A 25,152-nucleotide genomic window follows, 5' to 3' on the forward strand; every position below is an offset into this window, starting at 1 on the left:
GATGATAATGTCCGGTTTTCCGTGTGTTTGTGTGTGCGTGTGTTAGAGTGCGGCACGGGCAGCATATTTCTGTCCGAACCTGAACCGAACCTGAATATTATTTAATGACCAAAGCACTGAGTTTGTGTCACACAGTGGTTACAGGCTATTTAATAGGCCGGGCGTGCGCCGTGGGTGCTCAGCTGTGGAGAGGGAGACCTCCGTGTTTGAGACGGGAGCGGGAGGCGCGAGGTCCGACGCTTCTAGCGAGAGGAGAGGGAGAAATAAAACAAAATAAGATAAAATAGGAAAAACCTCTCTCTCTCTTTTATTTAATTTTCAGCGTTTAATCAAGGTGGAGGCGGGCGGCTGGAGGTCCGAGACTTCCAGAGAGGAGAGAGGTAGAAACAAACAGCCAATGTGTGTCTGTGTGTGTTATGTTCAGGTGTTGTCACGTAAGTAACAGTGCCCAGGCAATAAACAGGACAGACAATAGGATTTTATTTGTTTTTACATTACATTTTCACTGAAAGCTGACCGAATCTGACCTGAACCCGAATACAATGTATAGCTACATTTCTGACCAAACCCGGCCCAACCCGTCGGGTACCATCGGGCTCGGATCGCCAGTCTAGTGTGTGTATGTGTGTCCCCTATCTATTGGGGCCTATCTGAATTTCTGTCTTTGAGAGATATTATTTTGTAATATAACTGAATTTTCTATCCATACATATCAATTTTAAATATATTGAAATTATAAGGCATCTTTGAGTAAACTGCGAGTATCATTTAAGTAGGCTATGTCGTGGCCGAGTGTCCTCTTTTTTGGAAATCAAAATATGGTCACCCTAACTATAATACTAATTCCTGTTCCACATGCATTTCGTGGTGGCCATGGGTTTGATGTGATAGGTCAGAGGGTGTCCATTTAATCAGGCCTACATGTACATTAAGACATATCTGACATGATTTCACTAAATCCAACATAGAGCCAAAATCCAGTGTCTCAGCTATGTTCCCCCTCATCTTGTGATTCCTCTCTGGTATTTTCCATGTGAGTGTCTTTGAGGCCATCAGAAGGCGAAGGCAGTGGGAAGGGTGGTTGGCTGTCAGGTGATTGACTGGGTGATTGTGAACCCGTTGGCGACCCTGGTGTTGCAAGGTTCACATCTCGGCTGCTCTTCCGCCTAATATGAGCTCTTAAACTTCTCCCTGGCACCATCAGTAGCCCTCCTCCTTCCTCTACCAGACCGTCAAACAGTGCTCCCAGACTCTGTCGTATTCTCACGCTGAAGTTTGGGCAGCTGAAGGCGTACAGAATGGGGTTCAACACAGGATTCAAGAACGCAAAGGTTGTGGCCAAGGGCAGCCCCACCTCCACCAAATGGAGATATTCGGGCCAGTATTGTGCTGTTACCTCAATGATGCAGAAGATGTGATAGGGAGCCCAGCACAGTACAAATGCTGCAATCACAAATGTTACCATTCTGGTGAAGCTCTGGGACAGCTGACTGTGATTGGTGTGATTAGGGGTAGTAGGGGACGAGGTAGCAGGTGTCATGGATAAACATGGCCCGGAGGCCAGAGGCTTGAGAAAGATATTAGTGGTTTTTGTGGTTGTGGGTGTATTTATAGCTCCTGATGCCCCATCTTTGTTTGACACAATCAGTGCATCAGTGAGCCTGCCAGCACTCTGCTTCCTCCTCCTGCTCCTGTTCCTCAGGCTGAAAACAAGTTGGATGTAGCTTCCTGCAATCACCACCAGGGGGAACAGGAATGCCAGCAGCAACTTGGAGATGGCTGTTGCTGCCTGCCTTACTTTACAATCTCTCTCCAGAGAGGATGAATACAAGGCAAAATTATGATAGCACAGTTTCCTCCCATCCAGTTTCTCAGTCACTGAGCGAAACATGAAGTAAGGTAATGTATTAATTGCTGCCCACAGCCAACCCAACACACACACCTTCCATGCTCCTGCTACTGAGCGGTGATTCTGGCTCCACACTGGCTTTGCCGCCAGAAGGCAGCGGTCCAGTGAAATGGCTGCCAGTAGGAAGGCTGACACAAACATGTTCACAAAGAAGATGGAAGCCTGTATTTTGCAAAGTAGGCTGCCGAGCTCCCAGCTGTGTGAGGAGGAAAGGTAGAAGGTGAAGAGGGGCAGCGTCAGGGTTGCAAGGAAGTCAGACATGGCCAGGTTGAGCACCCACACGGAGGCCACTGTGCGGCGCTGCAAGCGAAAACCAACCACCCAGAGGACAAGGGCATTCTCCAAAATTCCCAGGCAGGAGACCAGACCGTGGATGCAAACCACCACCAAATTGGCCTGTGTGTTATTGTTGAGTTTGTGCTCCTTCATCATCTGCAGCAGGGGACAGAACAGCTGTCCCTCTGTGACGGCTGAGGTGGGGGTCATATCTGACATTTTTGCTCTGACAGAAAAAAGACAGACAAGAAGAGAATGGAGAGTGATCAAAATCAGTCAGGGTTTGGAGGTTCTGGTGCACACATGCTTGTTCTTGTTTGAAAGCTGTTATCTTCTGTGCTGGTGTCTGTCTATGCATGCTGAGTGGATAAGATTTGCAACAACAGTGGTGGTGTTGATGATGGTGGTGATGATGATATGACCTATAGACATGTCTTTGTCAGTAGGCAGCTGATAAATCAGCACTCCCTTTCCTCATATACAGTGACTTAATGTAATGAGTTCTGTAATTGTCTGACTTGTTAATCTTTACTGATCAATTACAAATCTACTGTGCTGCTAAGGAAACAAAATAAAACCTTATCATATGCAATTAAGGTGATAAATGTTACAGCTCAAGTTACACTGCGCATGTGCAATCCCCCCATGTTTGAGCCCGTGTCTCAGCCTTCTCTTGAATAGCCTGCTGTGCGTCAACCTCGCCGCCATCTTGGGGAGGTCACGGCTGGCTGGCTAGTACTGTTGTGTATGGAGATAGCCTAAGTCTTCAGCAAACTTGGCATGCTCACTCAAAAGTCTCAAAGTGTAATTGGGTGCCGGTTCAAAAAATTATAGCAAAGCAGAAAAACCCAACAGTACTCACTAATAAGTATAATACTTTTTAATATAGTGGATTGCACAGCAGCAGTCTGTGGTTTGTGGGCATGTGTCCCTTTTAACAGAAACCAACTGATTCAGATTAACATTAAAAACAATTCAAATATGGATCATTCATAAATGCAACCTCAGTGATACATCGAATAGTCTAAATATAATAAAAAAAATAGAATAATAGAAAATCTTGAAGCACAAAATACAATACAAAATCAAAAGATAGCGCAAAAGTTTCTTATATATTTTTTATATTATGTATGTATATATATATATATATATATACATATATATGTGTGTGTGTGTATGTACATATATATATGTACATATATATATATATATATATATATATATATATATATATATATATATATGTACATATATATATATATATATATATATATATGCAGAGAGTGCCTTAAAAAAAACCCAAAAAGACAGGCAGGCCAGAGCAGACCAGGCCACCGGGGAACTCCTCCGTTCTCCTGTGGTCCAGTCCAGGCATGTTCTCTGGAAACTCAGAGATTTACAGTACACTGTCCCTTTGATGTAAGAAACATGTCAAATTCTGTTCCTGTGGTCTAACCACATACCAGCTTGGGCAACTTAACTTACTTGGGTAATACAGTCAGCGTGTGCTTTAGAACCAACTGAGACCAGCATGCTGTTGTCAGGTTTAGTGTTTATCTATGTGTCTCTATCAATCTCTCTTTCATTGAGATAAGCACTCTCTACGTCTCCTCCTGGACTACCAGGACACATAAATGAACTGAAAAGGAAAGTAAAAATCAAACCTTATTTGTCAAGATGCTGTTTTTTAACTTCAACTCTATCTCCCTTAATGGATAGCAGTCATGATGAAAAGCCTATCAGCACAGACTGTATCCACAGCAGTGTACTTATGTAACTGCAGCCATTATACCATCAAACCAAAGTTTGCCTGTCACCGAAGAGAAAAAAAAAACAGTAAGCATGGAGCTGGCGGCAGTGGAAGCACTTGGTTGTAGGTTGCACTGTTTCTTTTTTTAAATTCCTGAAAGACCTGTTAGCTTTGAGCTTGTGTGTTGAAACACACAGCTCTGAATAACAAAGGAATCTTGCTCTCCTGTTAGGGAGGGTAACCTTTGGCAGTGGAGGGCTTTAAATGACAGTTAGTTTGGCTGATAACAGTTGAGGGTGTATCACTTACAGTAGCCTAGTTTGTCAGCTATGCTAACACAGGCTAACATTAGCAGAACTAATACAGAGATGTTTGTCTATTGTGTCATCAAGCCTAACCCAACTGCACAAATATGTATTGTTTTGCAGTGGCACAGAGTGTGCAAATAAAAAACCAAACTGGCAGCAAACCAGCCAATAAAAATCCCCGGAAAATGTGCAACAGAGAACTAATAAGCAAATGTGTAAGAAACTACATTAAACACTTTTAAGTGAACAACCAAACCAAAAAGGAAGACCTCAAAAAATAAGCATTTTTTCTGTTTCCACTGTGAAAAGTTGTGGATGGTACCAAGGGAACAGTTCCTCACCATCCCCATTATTGGTCACCCCTCTGGTGGGGTACCTAGCACACAGATCTGGTACTAAAAGGTGGAGCTAGAAACACTGCAGTCCGTTGATTTGTCAATAGAGAATGATCACTCTTGCCCAGGGCTGAGGTGTGGCTGGTTGTGAAGCTTTTGTACCCACTGTTCATACTGTGCCAAGTCTTACATACATTAGTAAACTGTAACTATAAAATTAAGGGATGTTTCGCTGCCTCAATCTAGCAACAGCTGTTAGTCTGAGAAAAAAATAACTTAATTCACTGGGCCGATTGCCAGCAACCTTAAAGGAGCTATATGTAAGAAATCTAAAGCAAATAGTCATAAAATCCTCCTAATATGTCACAGAGACTAAGGAATAATGTTCATATAACATACTGATCTCACCGACAACAATAGTACAGCCAGAATATTTGCATCTAAAAAATTTTTTTGCAGTCTGCAAATCATGTTTATGTTTTGAATTTGTGTTTTGGCCTTTTGCGCCACCCACCGCCGTCTACCAGTCACGCAGTCAGTAGAGTCTCAGCATCAGTTAAAGTTACGACTGAACTACAGCAGCATGGCAAGCAGCATTAGCAGTGTCCTGGTACATAGCATTAGCAGTCTCCTCCGCTGTATCCCGGCAGCAGCATTAGCAGTGTCCTGGTACATAGCATTAGAAACCGGCTCCTCCTCAGCTGTATCCCGGCAGCAGCGTTAGCAGCAGAGAAGCCAGACTTGCTCGAACGGTCCGCTGGAAAAAGATCAAGGACGCGGTGACGCGGCCCTGCCATGGTAGCCACCCGTGGGCAAACAAATCAGTCTCCAGCATGCCGCTGTCCAGCAATCTCGAATCTGTAGGGGAGTTGGGGCGGACAAGAATCGCGGCAGTATTTTGAATTTGAGTGCAGTAACTGTTTTGGCCACATTCTTACATACAGCGCCTTTAAAGGCTGAACGCTTACTTGTAATGTTACTCAATGCATGAGCTGACAACGTGAATCCATCAGCACAACTTCAATTTCAATATGACAACTTTGATCATTCCATTCGTTTTTATTGTCTTCATGGGATGACACACTTTTAGTAATGAGTAGATCCTCAAGCATTTAAAAATATATATTAATTTCGACTGGATTATGTGAACTGCATTTATTCTAATCCTCACAATAAACAAGGTGCATATTTAGTTTAGTTTAGTTTATTAGTTTATAGTATCGTGGACAGTCCCAATTAATTGACTGTAGAAATAACAGTAAAAAGAGCAGCTTTAGCCAACATGGCTAATATCCAGCTGTAGTCCCCAGCCTGACAATAGGCACCCTAAAAAGAACAGTACATTACAGCACATTCATTAAAAAAAGAGAGAGTTAAGAGTGAAGAGAAAAAGATAGATCAATAAAGATAAAAAAGAACAGTAAAACATCAATACAGTCATGCAGAGACAGCACATATAACATAACCAAGACATACAGAAGTAGCACATGCTTCCATCTGTGTCACCAGTGATGAGGAAATACAGTGAGTGCTGGATGGTTGTAACATTTGAATGTTTTAGTAGTGAGTATGTGTGTGTGAGAATAGTAAGCCGATGACTGTTGAAAAATAACTCCGCTGTGCGTCAGGGTTCCATTCCCCTGTCGGGAGTTATTTTTCAACAGTTACCGGCTCACTAGACATTATCCCTTACGTGTCTACGGTTGTTTGTACTGATACTGTACATATTGGTATAATTTACTGTGAGTTGTTTGTACTGGTACTGTGCATTCTGGTATAATTATTTGCATTACTATTTGTTTTTTTCTTCAGATAAAACTGATAATTGTTGCTCAGTCTCTTTACTCATTTATTTAGTAGAGTGTCCACACACTTTCTCATTCTACATACACATAGAGGTATACTGGTGGCTTTACAGCCTACATTTTATAGATTATCTCTGATCCCCACGGTCAGTTTGGTCGTTGCGACAGTGCGACACAACACCACTGATGCTAGGTGGCGTCAAGCTAAAAAAACCCCGAATCCTATCTGTTGCCTCTTTAAAGTCAATGGGTTTATTGAATGGATTTTTGGTTAGGTGCCTGAAACAAGGTCTGTGGTTAACTCAAGTTTAAGAGACTTTCATGTTTTGTTCTACAACGTAAAATACACCAGTAAATACCCCATTCGTGAACTTTGAAGCTTCTATGTGTCTTAAAAAAGGCAATAGCTAACAAGTGGCTAAATGATACGACAGAATTTCCTCACACTAACTTGTGCTGAACATGTCTTTACAGTCTTGTTATGGTGATGATGTTATGCTATGTGTCCGTAGGGTAGTTCTAGCCTATCGTTAGCTTTTTACTTCTGGTGATTGCATTTAGGCTACAATAATCATGAAAGTGGTGTTCATTTGTGAAAATTATTTGGTGGACCAAATATGTAGTATCATACATGTCTGTTTGTCACAGATCTTATTTTCTGGCAATAATCAAAAATCCAATGGAAAAATGCCATAGGCTTTTTAAGGAAGGAACCAGTGTGATGATAACTTCCGTGTTGGCCTACAGAAAAATGTCATCCTTGGTGGACTCTATATCTGGGCTGGACTAAACCATTTTGCACCTCTACAGAGTGAGAGGGGCCTCAGAGAGCTTACACTATTCTTTATACAAAGTATAGTCTGTCATCTGATTTTTCAGCCATTTCTAAAGTAGTTATGGCACTAATTACTTAGAAATACCAAAATCTGTAAACAATACCAAACTTTCCTCTGCTGGACTCCTCACCATCCCCACCTTACGCCTCAGTACCACGGGTGCCCGAGCCTTCAGCTGCTCTGCACTCAGACTCTGGAACTCACTTCCCACACATAAGACAGTCAGACTCCATCACATCATTCAAATCCCAACTCAAAACCCACCTGTTCAAACTGACATAATTCACTCTAAAGGCCCGAACATACTCGGGCGGAACGTATGCGGAACGGACTCTGCGAGGAATGTCCGAAGTCATTTGGGCTTTCATAGTCGAGCGCACTTCCGCGTTGTAGTTTCCTGTAAAAATGCCTGTGAAAAATCCCCGCGATGTGAAAAATACATGCCGAGCAGTCACTGGTGCGCGGAGCGGAGTCCGTGTGGTCGTAAAATCTGAGTTTTGCGCGCACAGGGCTTGCGGATGTCCGCAGGCTTTTGTTTTCAAGAAAATATTCATGTGGAGAAAAAAACAAACACACAAACAAAAAACTCAAGTGTGTGCAAACTTCTATAACTCAATGACAGAAGCATTGGAGAATGTTGGAGAAAACAACTTCAGACAATCACCTTTCAGAGACCAAGCATGACCCTGTACACTTGGAGTTGCAGACATGCTTTGAGTCCATGTGGACCTCCGCGGAGTCCGTTCCGCGTACGTTCCGCCCGAGTATGTTCGGGCCTTAACTGGACACTGTGCACTACACTTGTTCTTATGTTGATGTTTTGTTTTAATGATTTCTTACTGATCTTTTATCTTCTATGCTCTGTACAGTGACCTTGGGTGACTTGAAAGGCGCCTCCAAATAAAATGTATTATTTTCATTTGAGGCTTTTCAAGGGCCCCCCTCCTACTGGGACCCTGGGTAATCAGTCCCACTTTCCCCCTGACACCCCTTTTCTGAGCAGTTTCTTGACATTATACCATGTTTCCACCAAACACTTTCTTTATGGGACCACTGGAACCAAAAGTAACCCTTCAGATATGGTACCTAGACCCTAGGTCATTTCGGGGTTTTAGGACTCATTCCTGGCAGACGCTATAGGATTCATCTCTAAACACAGCCAGAGCTAAGTGATGCTCATGAGGCTGTTGGAGCACCAACACACACTATCATGTCTTTCCCCCAAAAAAGGCAAATCCCTTTTCCAAAAAAGAAAACAAAGAAAGAAAGGAAAGCAAACTGACTTTGTAGGAAAAATTCAAATGGTTTGTGATAGAGACATGGATCAAGTGAGGTAGCTTGGGGGGCCCACTGAGACTGCTTATGCATGGGGCCCAGAATTTGGCACTACACCACTGGCTCAGAAAATATGATGTAACACAAAGAGAGCAGTGGAGCTTAGTTCAGAGTCTGTGACCTAGAAGGAATTTTGATTTCCACTGCTTTTTCCCACTGATCTTTTTCGGTTGTAAGTTCTTATTATTCGTACCACTGCAGAACATATTTTCAGGTGATTAAAACCTCTTAACAATCTGACGGCATGGCCGCTGGTTGGTCCAGTGACTGATGCTTCTTATAGCCAGTGAACTTCTCAGCTGTAAGATGTGCATTTTTTTTTCAGCATAGACTGTTATAAATGCACAGAAATGATAAACAGATGGCTCTTTTCTGTCTCACAGAAAAACTCAGATTTTCTTATTTAGATTTTCTAGAAGTGTTTTTATATACATTAAGGTCCTAAATAGACATTATGTCTCGATTGTTGTGTTTTTCACTCTAACTCACACATTCAGTACATTGTTTAATCCTCCTTTTTAATAAAGGCGCCTGGACAAAACCTTAGAAAGTGATATTATTATCTGCTTTCATGCTATGATCCCTTTCCTGTTCCTATTCATCTGCAGGCTTTTGTTTTCAAGAAAATATTCATGTGGAGAAAAAAACAAACACACAAACAAAAAACTCTAGTGTGTGCAAACTTCTATAACTCAATGACAGAAGCATTGGAGAATGTTGGAGAAAACAACTTCAGACGATCACCTTTCAGAGACCAAGCATGACCCTGTACACTTGGAGTTGCAGACATGTCATCATTTTAGAAGGAAAATCTGCCTATTCAGATGTAGTGTTTCTATTGTGTTCTTGCATGATGCCATGGTCACACACTCAGCCACATCCCCTTATACTGACTGCCTTGATGAGGTAAACACAGCACTGTGTCTGCACATGAACACAGACATGTGAGTAAATATATCCATGACACATCACTGATGTCATCGCTCTCCCCCTCAACTGGAAACTGCATATATGGTCACTAATCAGAGGAGTTTTTCGTACTTCCTCTGCTTTTCCATGCTAAAGATTTTTAGTCCCTCTTGATACGTCAACATTGTGGGCGTATATTTGTCTCCATATTTTTTTCCTCCCTGCCTCTTGTCTGGCACCTCCCAGAGGTTGATACCATAAACTAAATAGTACTTTTTAGGCAGGAAGAGATTGCTAATAAAGATTATATTTCCGTGATCATGGAGTTGTGTATAAATTCTCACTGGGCTGACTTAAAGGGGAACACCACCTAATTTAGAATTCCAGTATGTTATTTCCATGGCCTGGGAAAGTTAAATCAGTATTTGTGAACATGAGCTACTCTTTGTCAAAGCCATATAAGGAAGTCTCAAACTTGTGATATCATCAAGTATTAAGTCTGGAGCTGCTCCATAGACATTGACTGGAGACTGATTTTGTGGATCCGAGGAATGTTTGTTTTCTTTTTTTATACCCAAATGATCTTTATTCTTCTGTAGTGTTCTCAGTTCTGAAACAGAAAACGTACCCATATAGACCAAATCACAATGTTTATTTGTAACAATTTGTGGGCAGAAAATCCTTGTGTTGTGTACTCAGTAGCTACTCAGCAAACACTGTCTCAGTTAGTTTGATTTTAGCCTCCTAAAAAGGACCACCAATGAAAAAAAAAATCTTTATTTTCACCACTTGCTGTCAGATAGTCTTTTCTAACTGGGAATTGAAGCCGTTATATCAAAGCCACCAGACTCCACTGACACAGCAGGAGCCAGAGTGTGTATTTAACCTTGTTGTTTATTATTTGGTTAGGCTGCACACATTCGTTTGGTCACTTTCACTTTCAGTAGTTGTAATTGGCACAGGGGTGTGGTTTTCATTTTACCTGTATATTCACTGGCGTGGCGACTCTTAGACAAAGATGGTGAGATTTTGGCTCTGATATTTTCTGTTTAACGTAATATCACATAACATAATATTTCATTTTATCTCATTTTGCCTTAGTCGTCCCAGTCGTTTGTTTAATATACCACCATAAAACACATCTCTGGACTTCAACTGCCAGTTGTCTACCTGGAAGTGATTGTTGTTAGCACATCACAGTGATTAGGTCTATAACATTCCCCTCAGTGCTCAGTGTCATCTATAATATTTTTTTCCCAATTCATTGTCTATGGAGCAGCTCCAAACTTTATACTCGATGATATCACAGATCTGAGTTTTAGCACACTAGTTTTTAGATTGGGGAAAAAGTTGTTCATGTTTACTAATATTTTTGGACTGTCGTAGACCACAGGAATAACATGTACAAATTTAGAAAGTAGGTGAAGTTCTCCTTTATGTGCCTGGAGAGAGTGTATACACCTGTAGCAGTGCCCTGTCAGGTTTTGTACTAAATCTCTATGTCTCTACTTGTGTCTGACACTCTAACTACTCCTTATGAGTTGCTTTACTATTTGGTGGCCTTTGAAATGTAATATAGGCCATCAACTGGCATTTTATTAGGCACACGTGCCACATATTTACTCTACCCTCAATGGTATTTGAGGTGGTCAAAATATTAGAAACACAGCACAGCAATACAATACAATACAATAGCAACATAAAATACAACAGTTCAACTTAAAACAGTTTCAACAACAAACCAAACAGTATAGGATTTATGGCAGGGCTCTATTATTAGACTGCATATATGTTCAAGTAGGTGTACATAAACTGACACCAGAGTGTATATACACATCAATAAATGATTCTAGTTAGCCAGTGATATCAGCCAGTCTGATCATAAATTCCTAATGCGAGATATATTCAGAGATTACCAGTGAGACAGGTGGTGACAAGAGACAGTATCTTATGAGAATCTAGTCTACATAAAAAACAAACAATCAAACAAAACAAAACAAACAGAGCTGTTTGTGTTGTAGAGCTGTAAATCACATACCCTGCTAGCACCTTTTGAACGGAAATAAGCACCACATATGACTATGTACAATACTCCCATGTTTGAATTACATGATATGAAACTAAAATATAATAGAAAAAAATATACCTACTGTGGGAGTTTTAGAACAGCATGGAAAAAAAGTAGATCTGCGACACACGTTAGGTTATATTCACAGAGCAGAAAGACTCAAAATGCTCTGCCCTGTCCTGCTCCTCTTCGCCTTGCTGTCACTGACAGTCATCCCTCCAGTTCCTGTCACTTTTTAGGCTCTGCTGTTATGGACACACACACACACACACACACACACACACACACACACACACACACACACACACATTCCTCCCTTTGCCCCACCCTATGAAGACAAGATATCTGATAAGTGAGGGAGCATGTGAACATGGATTGATTTGACTGAAATTTGCATCCAGACAGATATTTGGGAAACAGAGAGAGTGTCATTGGGAATTTGCATATGTGAAAGAGACAGTTGTAACCCAGAGTGATATATGATATCTGGATTATGACATTGTCTGTTCTACATGACTGATCACCACGCCTCGGCTGGACTTGTGTGAACAAGTTCCCCTGAGTGGGCTGTAGTTTCCATGATGATTCACTGCATCAGCACAAGGTATGTCAATCTATATACTGACACATCTTCACCCTGATATCCTCTGTGCAGTTAACACAACAGTCATAATCCATGTTTAACTACAACATTCAAATAGGACTTATTTAAAAAAGACTTACTTGTCACAGCAGCACAAGGTGTTGCAAAGGTCTCTGTCACCATCTAGTGGTGAACATTACTCAACACATTTTATAAAGGGATAGTTTGCATTTTTTAAGTGGTGTATGAGGTACTAATGCAGAAACAGGATGGAGTTGTGGATGGGGGTCAGCAACAAAATGTATTTTAGCCACGTAAAAAAACACCCACCTAAAATATCAACCTTTTAATCAGACAGCCTGTTCAGATGGGCACAGGCTTCAGTTCCTCATCTATGTCCCCGTCAAAGCCACCAGACTCCACTGGCATAAACAAAGTAACTGATCAAGGCAGTGCTGGATCAGCAGCTCCTTTGTTTAGCAATGTTAAATCACTGTTTTCCTAAGTGGAATCTGGCTTCAATCATTTTCCCGTTGGAAATCACTGTCTGACAAGATAAAGCAGTGAAAATACTCCAAATACAACATAAACTTAAACTGATAAAATTATAATGTTTTTTAGGTGGGACTTTAGTTAGGTGGCTAACATACATTTTGTTGCTGACCCCTCTACAGCAGTACATTACTAAGCTTCCTTGTCAAACTCCAGCCTGCTTCTCCAAATTGAGGGCGTGCAGACTGACATCTACTGTATGTAATACGCTGACTGTGGATAAGAACCCCATACAACTTCACTTTAAAAAAGTATGAACTATTCCTTTAATGTGCCTGTTTGGTGCACTTCCACAGCGGAGATCAAAAATGTTGAGAGATGACAAACCATACTGTTAATTGGTGGAAGTTTTGTTTTGTTTTGTTTTGTGTTATGTTTTTACATATGCAAATTAACATAGTAGTTGTGGTCTTTATGTAAGTGTATGTAAGTTTAGTCCATCAGTCAGTCTATGCAACCATAGGTAATTTGTCACTTCAAGGATAAAATGATACCTAAAAACACCCAGGACATAAATTGTGTCACATGCACCATTGACAGATGATGAAATCAGCAGCAATTTCCCAGACAGAGGTGCACACACATTTTGGTGACTGATTACAGGATTTTATGTAGCTACTCCTCATCTCATTGATTGCAGCTTTAAAAATGCAAATGGTTATTAATTGTTTTGTTATCTGTCCAAGGCATACCCAAAGTAAACTGAAAGCTGTACCTGTTCTATTTTTTGTGCATGTACATGCATGATCTCATCTGGAAGGTAACAGATGTTCTTTCTTTAACAGTCAGAATCACTGTAGGTGCTTCTGTTATTGAGTTATGTAAGTTTCAACACACTCAATTAAAAGGTTCTTTGTTATCTTCACCTGAATATTTTGCTGTTGCAGATGACTAGAACTAGGACAAATTAGCTGGAAAACATAAGGGGATCAAATCATGAATCCTCACTTTGTCTAAATTCAGAGTAGATAACAATATCACAGAAAATACATTTTACATGTTTTTTTTAAGGTTTTGTCCAAGCGCTTTTCAAAAAAAGAGGGTAAAACAATTAACTGAATCTGTGATTATGAAAGAAAAACTAATGACAGACACTGATAGAAATATCTATTCAGGATCAAAAACACTTTTAGAAAATCTAAATGAATAACAAAGACTGAAGAGCCATCTTATTTCTGTACATTTATAAACAAAAAATGTATATAAAAAAAAAAAAATACTCAAAATGCACATCTCCCCAGCAAGGAGAGTCATCAGCTATAAGAAGCATCAGTCATCAGAAAAACTGGCGGGCTGTCAGATTGTTAAAACACCATCCTGTTTGAATGGACTGGCTTGATTATTATTTGTTTGAGAGAGAGAGAGAGAGAGAGAGAGAGAGAGAGAGAGAGAGATCAACTGCTGTGTGAGCTAGACTGACTTTAAAGCCACCATTACTGTGTATTTAAATGTTAATTTTAATACTTAATATGAGTTTAGAAAAGACATGTTCTCGAAATCTACCAAATGCAGGGACCCAAGTGAGCTCAAAGAGGGGTGAAGTACTACATCCACTCAAGAGTGAAGTGTCTGTGTTGTGGAGTTGTCTGCTAGCCTAGCTTAGCCTGCTAGCTAGCCTACTGGCTAGCTGCTCCCCACCTGGTCATCTTACCTATTGCCAGGTGCCGTGTGCTGTGTAACTCCAGGTGGTAACGCCATAAGCTGCGAGCTGTCTTTTGCTTGCTGTCTGGGATTCCTGTGCCTGCTTGGTTGGACCACTGGCTAACTCCAAATGCCACCAAAGCCAAAAGTGGAGTTAAAACCAGATGAAGAATATGTCCTGCTCGCACAGGTAAACAAGCTACTCCAACAACAGAAAAAGATGTTCACTGTGCTACTATAGCAACAACAAGATAACTTTAAAGGCTTTGTAAAAATCATCATGGACTCAACAAACACAAGACTGGATGTGATATTGAAAGAAGTTCAGGTGATCAAAACAAGCATCCAATTTACACAGAAGGAAGTCGACCACATCAAAACGGACAAAGCAAAACATACAGAACATTGCGATGCGATGCAGTCCAACATCATGAAGATGTGACAGTCTAATCTCTGTAACGGATGAGATGGAATATTTTGAGGGACAATCAAGAAGAAACAACCTGGTCATCAAGAAAGCGTGGAGGTGCTTTGGCTACAAATACATCTGCCTCATTTAAAGCCAATATTGGTTGGCTGTTGTTACAGACCACGAAGTGCCAATAATATTTATCTCAGTAAAATCTGTGACATGTTAGACTATCCACCTTATTTTCAAACACGGAAGTAAATAGTGATCAACTTCCGTGTTTTTGTGCGTGACTTCCGGTCGGCCGCTTTCCCTCATGCTTTTCCCTTACCGGAGCTCTCCAGTGTACCAGCAGAGAACCTGCAGAACCGAATCAGCAAGAAAACATGCTGGGCTAAGCCTCTCTACCTGAGCAGCTGAAGCTGCGGCTCGCACCCTCGACACACAGACGGTGCTTCTGCATGCCAGCCAAACGTGTGCTCAACTGTGAGAAATAAATATGTGAGGTGTACACTGCTTCTCTATCTTTTTTTCCCTTTTCTTTCTGTCAGCGACATACACTCCTAACACAGGACGGGTTGTTTTAATTGACTTACTTGATCATTAAGCCATAGTGATGCGCAGATCGGCTCTGATAGCACCCGAATCAGCATGTACGCATCAACCATCCAGCCGTTACAACATGATTAAGCTAGCAAAGCAGTTTTGTGTTGCTGTGTGTGGTATTTATTCAGTTTTGGGAAAACTGAATAAATAGAAAGCATCAGTGGCTGCAGCTGACAGGGACAGCTAACAGCAGCAGCAAAGCTAACATCAGGATCGTCATCTGTTTAAAGCCTCCCATTGTTGGATACGACATGAAACTACTCCAGTTAGCTCAATCATGTTGTAACTAAGACATCCGCTGGAAAAAAAAAAATTTTTCACAGACCATTTATTGAGTTATTACAGACACTGCTAACGGCTAACAGCTAACGGTTAGCCCAGCTAATCTACGATAACCATGTTATTAATTACACACAGAGAAAATACTAATGTTTGTTCAGTCATTGTGTTTATAGACTTTACAAACATCAGATTAGTCTAAACGGTGACATAGTGACGTGAAAAATGTGATATATACATATATAGAGCTAAACTCAGCAAGGTAAACAACAAGGCGATTCCCATTTACACAGTGGTAAGAGTGCTGGACCGGAAGTGTCTCACAAAAAAACAGAAGCTGGCTGCGTTCTGTTTTGTCTCCATGTTTCCGTGAGGATAAAAATTGTAAATTTAAATTGACAGAGTAAACATAAGTGAGGTGGAAAATAGAGGATAAGGACTTAACCAAAATTAACCACCAGGTGTTGATGGACTTGACGGGAATCTTCTTAAACTGGGCGCAGACTCTGTGCTCCAGCTATTTGTCATATTATTAATTTAAGTTTCAGTGCCTTTGTCCACAAGAATGGAAAAGAGCCAAGATAATTTTCTGGATCAAATAGTCGTCCTATTAGTCTATTGCCTGTGTTCAGTAAAATTATGGAATGCATATGAACAAATTCAAATCTATCTGTTCATAAATAGTTTGGTTGCAGATTTCCAGCATGCTTACAGAGAAGGCCACTCAACAGCTACAGCTCTGACTCAAATGACTGATGACTGGCTTAGGGAAATAGAAGGAAAGAAAATAGTTGGTGCTGTTCTGTTTGATTTCTCAGCAGCATTTGATATCATCATAAATTATTAGAGAAAAAAACTGGAATGCTATGGCTTTGATGAGTCTGCTTTATCTTGGTTTGAGAGTTATTTAAATAACAGGACACAAACTTTTTTCTTTAATGGCAGTGTGGTGTGCCCCAGGGGAGCTGCCTTGGATCTTTACTGTACAATATTTTTTACCAATGATTTACCATTCGTCTTAAATAAAGCTAAAATAGCAATGTTTGCGGATGATTCAACAATATACCTGTTCGCACTCACAACCAATAAGTTAGATACTGTTCTAAATGTTGAGTTGCAATCAGTAGTTGAATGGGTTTAAAGAAATAAACCGGTTCTGAATATATCAAAGACTAATAGCATGGTACATGGCTCTAACCACACCATCAATACAAATCCAAAGTTAAACCTCAGAATAATGATGTGTTTATTAATCAAGTGCATAAAACCAAGCTTCTGGGCATCATCATAGACAACAAATTATCATGGACAAAACATATAAATAAGATAACTGCTAAAACAGGATGTGTGATCTCTGCGATCAGAAGACGTGCGACATTTTTAACACCAAGAGGCAGAAAACAAGTCACTCAGGCCTTAACATTGTCAAACCTTGACTACTGCCCAGCAGTCTGGTCTAATGCCACAGCAGAAATGATGAAGGAATTACAAATGATACAGAATAGAGCAGCACGCATAGCACTCCGTTGTAATTATAGAATTAATGTGGTTACAATGCATGAGTCTGAATTGGGTATTTGTAAAGGATAGATTGCTTTAGTCATTATTACTATTTATTAGTAAAGTCTCTGTCATGCAAATTCTGTTAATTTTATATCAGAACTCATCTTTCAGTACAGAAAAACATAATTACATAACTAGACATGCTACTTCAGGGAATTTCACTCCACCGAAAGTCAAGACAAATACTATCAAACGAACAGTCATGTACAGAGGGATGTATGAATGGAACTCACTCCCCAGACACATTACACAGAAAAACAGTAAAACTAGATTTAAATTATTGCTAAAACAGCATCTTTTTAATAGATACAACTAAACGTGTAGGAGCCAGTTATAATGAACATAATAAACATGCTGTGTATATATATATATATATATATATATATATGTATGTGTGTGTGTGTATATGTGTGTGTGTGTGTGTATATATATATATATATATATATATATATATACACATATATATGTGTGTGTGTATATGCTATTATTATTATTATTATTACAGCCTGGGATAAAATTCTGACAGTGTCAGAAATTTGGGATGATCATCTCACTGTGTGACTGCTGTTACGACCTACGTCTACTAACCAACCAACAGAAATGCAGCATGAAATGACACACTGGCGCTAAAAACAGACGGATAACAGCTTGCCATGGAGGCAAAACACACTCAAGGAAATGTGTGGGATTCCAGCAAAGAGGAAAACCTTGTGGTTGTGGCAGCAGAGGCCTTGCCTGTATGATGTGTCCTCCAGCTCTTACCATGACTGCGTAAAGAAGGAAGAAGCATGGAAGGAAATAGTGGTGGAGTTGCAGCTGCCAGGTGAGAAACCTAGCAGCTAGCAAACACACACACACACACACACACACACACACACACACACAGACACAGACACACCACAGTATATAGTGCCCACAAAACTATTTAATAATGTGACCCTCTATGCTGTGCTTCACAGTTGGAGAGGTAATAACCTGTGCAGCATCCTTGCGCACTCAGTATGGGAAGCTGTTGCATCGTACGTCATAGCCTGTGATTCAGTAGGCGCTGTCAACGTACAGTCTGCATACATCAAACTCGACATCATACCCAAGTTTGCAAGGGCGTAGGTTTGATTTTCACACTGGTAGGGACATAAAAGTGCTCCATGGCGGCAACCTGTACGTTGATGATTTTTTTAATGCAATTGCACGTCATGTGAAACTGATCACTGCTTTATAATGCATATTTAGACATCTACACTAAATACAAGAATGTCTTGGTTAATGTATTCTCTAATGTTATCAGTTACATGAATATACACTGATAACTTCACCACATCTGTCCGTATGTGCTTCCCAGGGTAAACTATAATAATAACAATAACAGGGCTTAACTTCAGTACCAGCCTGCGGTCTGCAGTTGGGTTGGTAATAGTGATCCAAATTGATATTGATATCGGGTAAAAACATATATTATTATGCATGAATCAATATTTTTACTTACCCCTAGTCACAATGCTGAATCTCACTATCAACATATATCCTTCATGATTCAATCTCACCTGTGAGGCTCTTGTCTCTCCTCTATCTCCCGTCTCTCTTCCATTTCCTTCTGTCTCTCTTCCTGCCTCTCCTCCTCCATCTCCTCCAGTCTCTCTCCTACTTGTCATCTGACAAAAAATATATTGACACAAGACATGTGAACAGTGGGACAATCTGAGATGCAACAGTCACAGATTTTGATTGTTGTAGCCTGAGGAAAACATACTGTATGTTACAATTGTGTAATTCATTAAAGAACATCTGAATGTATATAGGCTAAAGAACAGCCATAATGTCATAGGGTTGTCAACGAATATTCTAAATTCGAATTTAAATTCAAATTTGAAAAAAAATGGACCTTCGAATGTGAAAATTGATATTCGATTGTGGAGAAAAACAAGAAAAAAAAAAAAACACCACCGCAGCTGTCCTCTTTGCGAGTGGCCGTTGGCATCAGACGCGCATTTCTCCAGCCTGGTCGACAAGTGGTTCTGCTCCCAGCTGTTGTCTCCGTCACCCGGCTTGACACATTCGCTCGCGGCTCACGCAGAAAATAGACCAGACTCCGAAACGATCGCTGCAGGGCGCGAGCTGGTCATGGTCCGGCGCTTCGAGGCTATTCGCAGCGCTTCCGCAGGCCCCCAAGAGTACCTTGCTGCAGTCAAGATGGCCGACTAGGGCGCCGCCATACATCCAATCCATGCCGGAAGTCACAACCGGAAGTTGGTTAATCGCCGCTCGATCCCGGAAATATGACCGAGCTAAAACAAAAATAAAAGCTTAAAAAAACACGTACGTTTACACATAAAATAATTTTATGCATTTTGTGCAGTTACATGTTTATCTGGCCGACAAGGCGCCGCCCCATACATCCAATCCATGCCGGAAGTCACAACCGGAAGTTGGTTAATCGCCGCTCGATCCCAGAAATATGACTGAGCTGAAACAAAAATAAAAGCTTAAAAAACACATACGTTTACACGTAACATAATTTTATGCATTTTGTGCAGTTACATGTTTATCGTAACGGTATAAGTGACTAGTTAATTGTCTCGCCACGACTTTATAGGCTACTGTAAAACTCAGAAGTTAGTTAAAAGCCTACAATAATATCACTAAGTTATAATGCTAACGTTTCATGGATTTAACTTTAATATCAACGTTATGAATACGAATGTAAATATTATGTTTGTGTGGTGGTGGCCACACACACACACACACACACACACACACACACACACACACACACACACACACACATTCACAATAGGACTGAAGAATAACTAAAGTTAAATTAACTGAATTTTCAGATTAAATAAACTGAGATTTAATAAAAAATGAGAATTTACACAACCAAATAAACAGCACTTTCAGATTAGGCTGCAGTTGCAACATGCACACATGGTCACAACAAATGTCATACTTTCACATTAGCATATGGTTAATATTAATTTATGTTAACAGTAAAAAAGAAGGCACTGTAAATCATTGGTGGTACAGTGTAAGGGTTGTACTGCCCAGACATTATGCATTAATCATATGATCCTTCCTTTATCTCCTGGATCACAGATTACCTGAGAGGAAGCGCACAGTATGTCAGGTTGGGGAACTGTGCTTCTGGGACATTAATGAGCAGCACGGGGGCTCAACAGGAGACTGTCCTGGCTCCATTCCTGTTCACACTGTACACAGCAGACTTCAAATACAACTCTGAGTCCTGCCACATCCAGAAATACTCGGACGACACTGCCATTGTGGCATGTATCAGGAATGGGCAGGAATCTGAATACATGGAACTGATAAAAGACTTCAGTGACTGGAGTCACAAGATCTGTCTCCTACTGAACACCTCAAAGTCCAAGGAAATGATTATAGATTTCTGCGGGTCCTATCACCCTCTTCAGCCAGTGAATACCTGTGGGATGGACATCAAGGTGGTGCCAAGTCATAAGTATCTAGGTGTACACCTGGATAATAATTTGGACTGGTACCTACACATAGACGCTCTCTACAAAAGGGGCAGAGCCGCCTCTTTTCTTAAGGAAGCTCAGATCTCTTGACATCTGTAGTAAGATGCTGCAGATGTTTTATCAGTCTGTGGTGGCAAGTGTGTTGTTTTATGCTGCAGTCTGCTGGGGAGGAAGGAAAATTGTTGTAGATTCATGGTGTATTAATCTGCCTCTGCTACAAATATCATTCAAACACTGTGCAGACACAGCTCCCCACACCCCGTTTGTTCAAAGGCACAGAACAGCAGCTTAGAGAAATGACTTCAATCCTGCTGGTTGTATTTTCATCCACCAGGGATCTTCAGGGATGGCGGGGACATCATGGGCAACACAATGGCGCCAGACATTTGTTACTGCAACAGAACAGGCATTTCCTGGGTCTAGAGATGTGTTCATTATCCAGTTTAGCTATTAAATGAATGCAATAATTATATTTTCCTATTGTCAGTCTTCTGTTAATTCTATTTTATTTCTGGAATCCAATAAAACACAATATTACACTATCATACTGGCAATAATAACTTCACTTGGAGTTCTCTTTTTTGTAAACAACGTCTTTACTGAGTTCAATCATGTCACAGCAGCTCAAGCTGTACAGATAGGAAGGAGAAAGTGACAGTAGGATACTTATAAAATTAAGCTAAAAATCAGAACATTTGTATATACATATCAGAATCAAAGATATACAAATATAACAAATATAAAATATTAAGTACTAAATGGGCAGGGCTATACACACAAGACTACTTACAGTATATACACCTTTCACTTGTACATATATATGGGAGAGATATGGATATATGTGCAGGATAATTGTGTACAGAGTTGTACAATACACACATGGTGTGTAACATTAAGAATAAAAATACTAAGCAATGTACATACTAAGCCATGTAAGCAATGTAAACTATGTTTACATTTACGGATTGCACAGAATATTAGCAGCGAGATTTTACAGTGCGATACACAGTGAAATAAATATTGCATAGAGATAAAAACAGTGTAAACATACAGTATTGCACGAGGTAGGGAAGTAGAGTTATACAACAGACATAACAGTGCTACATTAAGTCGTGCACATGTGTAGAAATGTTTGCAGGCTGCAAGTATACCTGATGAAGGTCGTTCAGACCGAAACGTCGTTTATTCAATAAATCAAGACAAAGCGAGACAGTGTGCGGGAGTCTCCCTAATTGTTCTTCGAGTTGAATTTTCCTCCGACGCACCTGTCACACACTCAGGTGTGCACAGATTTTTTTTTTTTTTTTGATGTTTTGATGAACATACCCTTGAAATGCACTGCATTTGCCTCATGATTCGCCAAGTGCCTCTGGATGACACTTTCGTTTTTGGTAGTGAATCTGGGGCAGAGAGGACACGCAAACACAGATGGCGACACGGTTGTGCACTTCAGCCTGTTTCAATTATAGAAGGGTGCATCTGGAAGAAAAGAATATATCAGAATCAGAATCAGAATCAAAAATACTTTACTGATCCCCGGGGGGAAATTGTTAGTGTTACAGTTGCTCCTATTCAACAAAGACTGTAGTATAATATATAACATATAGAAATATAAAATGTACAACACAATAGAATATATGCAACAATATACACAGCAGTGGCAGACATACTAGTGTAAAAAAAAAAACAAAGTGTCGTTGCCATGGTGACATGATTGAAGGATGGATGAGGATGAGGAGGGATAATAATAATAGCATGTGAAAACTCCTTTGGCAAATAACACGGCCTGAGTCCAACAGCCAACAGTTCTATGTCCGGTCCGGGCAACAGATATGTTCCTTGATGGTAATAATAAAGTGACCAGGATCACACGAACTATATATACATATATATATATATATATATATATATATATATATATATATATATATATACATATATATATTTTGCACCCTGAGGTATTTTATTTGTATATAGTATGTAAATATAGAAACTGTGTAAATATGTGGGTCTGCCAATAATTTATTCTTTTTTTTGTAAAGGGTCCTAACAGTCCTACAGTAGTGCCAGGGGCAAGGTATGAGAATGCCTCCTTATTATCAACCATTGTTTGCATGTCTGTAGCCTGAGATTTAACACGTGCTCTGTTAAATTTACAGGTAAAGTGCTGATTGCCGTTCTGACCTACTATTATATTTGGATTTTGTTTTTAGTAGTTGGAGTACATGGCTAACTTATAACTCTGTTTTTTTGTTGTAGTGCTGCAGCTGGTGTTGGCCTGTGGTCACAGGAGCAGCTGGTGCAGTGGGAGTTCACCTGTCGATTTGTGGTGTTATCCTTTAAGGTTTGCTGTGGCACTGGTATTAATTTGGGTGTGTTTCTGTTGGGGTAAAGAGGGTTTATTTTGTTTTCTAGTTTTGGCATTTAATTATTTCTTGTTTTGTTCACATATAGTACACTGCCAGTGCACCAGCCTGCTGACCGGTGTGCCACCACCACCTGCAGCGAAATATTTGACTTTTTTTTTAACTTTTTTAAATTGATGTTAGCGACCCTCCACCATAATAAAACAGCCTGTTACGGCATTTTGACCCACACTGACTGTTTGTATCTATTTATACACACACATACATATATATGTAAGAAATAAATATGCGCGTGTGTGTGTATAGGGTAATACACACACCAAAAACGCTGAAAAAATTGCCATACGACTTTGCGTACTTTCTTTGGCTAAACTAACGTTAGCCCAGACCATCGAGTCAAGCGGAGAAACAGCCTTTACGAGACATGACACTCTAATTCTTCGATGCATCGCATTTGTAAATAGCACGAATTACATCTTAGAAACCATACCACACTCGTTGGGTGATAATTAAAAGATTATTTTTCTTACCGTTCTCTCGTTCTCTGAACACAACCCGCTAATCAGTATGGCCGCGGAATAAGCAAAAAATTACACGAAGAAGAAACTTCCGCTTGGGACTTTCCAACTTTCCGGTATAGACTAGATATATGGCGGCGCCCTAGTCGGCCATCTTGACTGCAGTTGGGTCCCTCTCTCCGCAGGCGGTGTGGCCACGGTTTTTTTTTTTTTTTTTCTCTCTTTATTTAACCATTAGAAAAAGGATAATGTACAACATAACAAGGCAAATATCAATTATTTAACATCTTTCAAAATGCAAAGAACAGAACATCAGAGATACAAAACACAAAGACAGCAAACAAAACAAAAAGAGTACCAAATTGAGTAAATCATAAATTAATCATTACTGAGTATAATGCAAAAAATAATAAATAAATAAATAAAAAAATTAATAATAATAATAAATAAAATGATGTAAGATGTAATAAGGCTGAATGGCAAATTTAAAATATTTATTCATTGCCAATTAGTCTACAGAGGTCTTTTGCATGTTTGGAGTTTATACTTTTAAGGGACTTGGTGTAAAGTTGAATTTCATTATAGTAGCCAATAAAGATGGGTGGGGTTTTAATAAATTTAGCTTTGTGAATAAAAAATTTTGCTAAAATAAGTAAAACATTTATCATGAGGTCCAATTTTGTATCTTTTAATGACACTCCAAAAATAATACTCTTGTGATCTAAAACAGGCATTGTTGTGGTTTTCCTGCTTAACCATTCACTAAATTGTTTCCAGAATAACTGTGTATGAGAGCATGAAATAAAAAGATGCTCTGTTGTTTCAATATCACCATTGCAGAAAACACACACATTGTTCTCAAAACCAAATCTTAGTCTTAGAAATTCACTGGAAGGGTAGAAATCATTCATTATTTTGTAGTGGATTTCTTTTGATTTGGGTGGAACTGGGTATTTAAAGAACTTTGTCCTCAATTTGGATACCACTGATTGGTCAAACAGATTCAAAATACTATTTCTAGACGATTGGGCAGGGTATAATTCGTTTGTTAAGATGGATCGTATGAATTTGTTTGAACATCTTTTGTCAAGAAAATGAAATTCATTAATAAAAAGTGTGGGAAGATGGGATGGGGACTGAGAATGCAATAATGTATTTTTTGCTAAAACAAGAAATGCTTTGGGTATGGCCTTGATAAGACAATTAAATTCTGTGAGGTTGCAGTTAAAACTGAATTTATAACAAAGCTCATGATAGGCAAGTATATTTCCATTTGTGTCTAATATGTCCATTATGCACCAAATATTTCTGTCCATCCAGTTCCTATAAAAAAAGGATTTTCTTTTGTGGAGTATGTATCTGTTGTTCCACAATGGTGTATTGTGAGGTGTAAAATTGTGGTTGTAAAATAATTTCCAAAAAAGTAAAACCTGTCAGAGAGGGGGGGCGAGCGAGAGGTCCGCGGTCGTTTATAACGTAATGTTATAGATAATTGTTTTATGTGTTTTAATGTGTAGGTATGTAAATGTTTTTAAAGACGTTTATGTTGAAATAAAAATACCTACAAGTAGTTATGTTTCCTTGTATTAATACACATACAAGTATGTTTC

General features: G+C 39.7%; 1 protein-coding gene across 4 annotated transcripts; it reads right to left on the reverse strand.

Moving 5' to 3' along the window:
- Nucleotides 1-464: 464 nt before the first annotated feature.
- On the reverse strand, nucleotides 465-19,361 carry LOC125886571 (prostaglandin D2 receptor 2). 4 transcript variants are annotated; one of them, XM_049572887.1, is made up of 3 exons: nucleotides 19,106-19,361; nucleotides 18,709-18,816; nucleotides 465-2,411 (listed from the first exon to the last, which is right to left on the reverse strand). In XM_049572887.1, the coding sequence occupies exons 2-3, from the start codon at nucleotides 18,786-18,788 to the stop codon at nucleotides 986-988; spliced, it is 1,506 nt and encodes a 501-aa protein (XP_049428844.1). In that variant the 5' UTR covers nucleotides 18,789-18,816; nucleotides 19,106-19,361; the 3' UTR covers nucleotides 465-985. The 4 variants fall into 4 exon arrangements, with proteins under 4 accessions (XP_049428844.1, XP_049428843.1, XP_049428846.1 ...); XM_049572886.1 differs by having other exon boundaries at nucleotides 19,047-19,361; XM_049572889.1 differs by lacking the exons at nucleotides 18,709-18,816; nucleotides 19,106-19,361 and adding an exon at nucleotides 11,610-11,857.
- Nucleotides 19,362-25,152: the final 5,791 nt, after the last annotated feature.

This window comes from Epinephelus fuscoguttatus, linkage group LG3 (assembly GCF_011397635.1).
Source record: "Epinephelus fuscoguttatus linkage group LG3, E.fuscoguttatus.final_Chr_v1".
In the NCBI taxonomy this organism is placed as follows: domain Eukaryota; kingdom Metazoa; phylum Chordata; class Actinopteri; order Perciformes; family Serranidae; genus Epinephelus; species Epinephelus fuscoguttatus.

What these genes read in the sequence shown, in the direction of transcription:
- LOC125886571 (XM_049572887.1), bottom strand. Translation starts at nt 18,788, where the DNA reads ATGGAGGAGGAGAGGCAGGAAGAGAGACAGAAGGAAATGGAAGAGAGA. An exon ending in GAGAGACAAGAGCCTCACAG is followed by an intron (nt 2,412 to 18,708) that starts GTGAGATTGAAT and finishes TTTTTCTGTCAG; the next exon opens with AGCAAAAATGTCAGATATGA.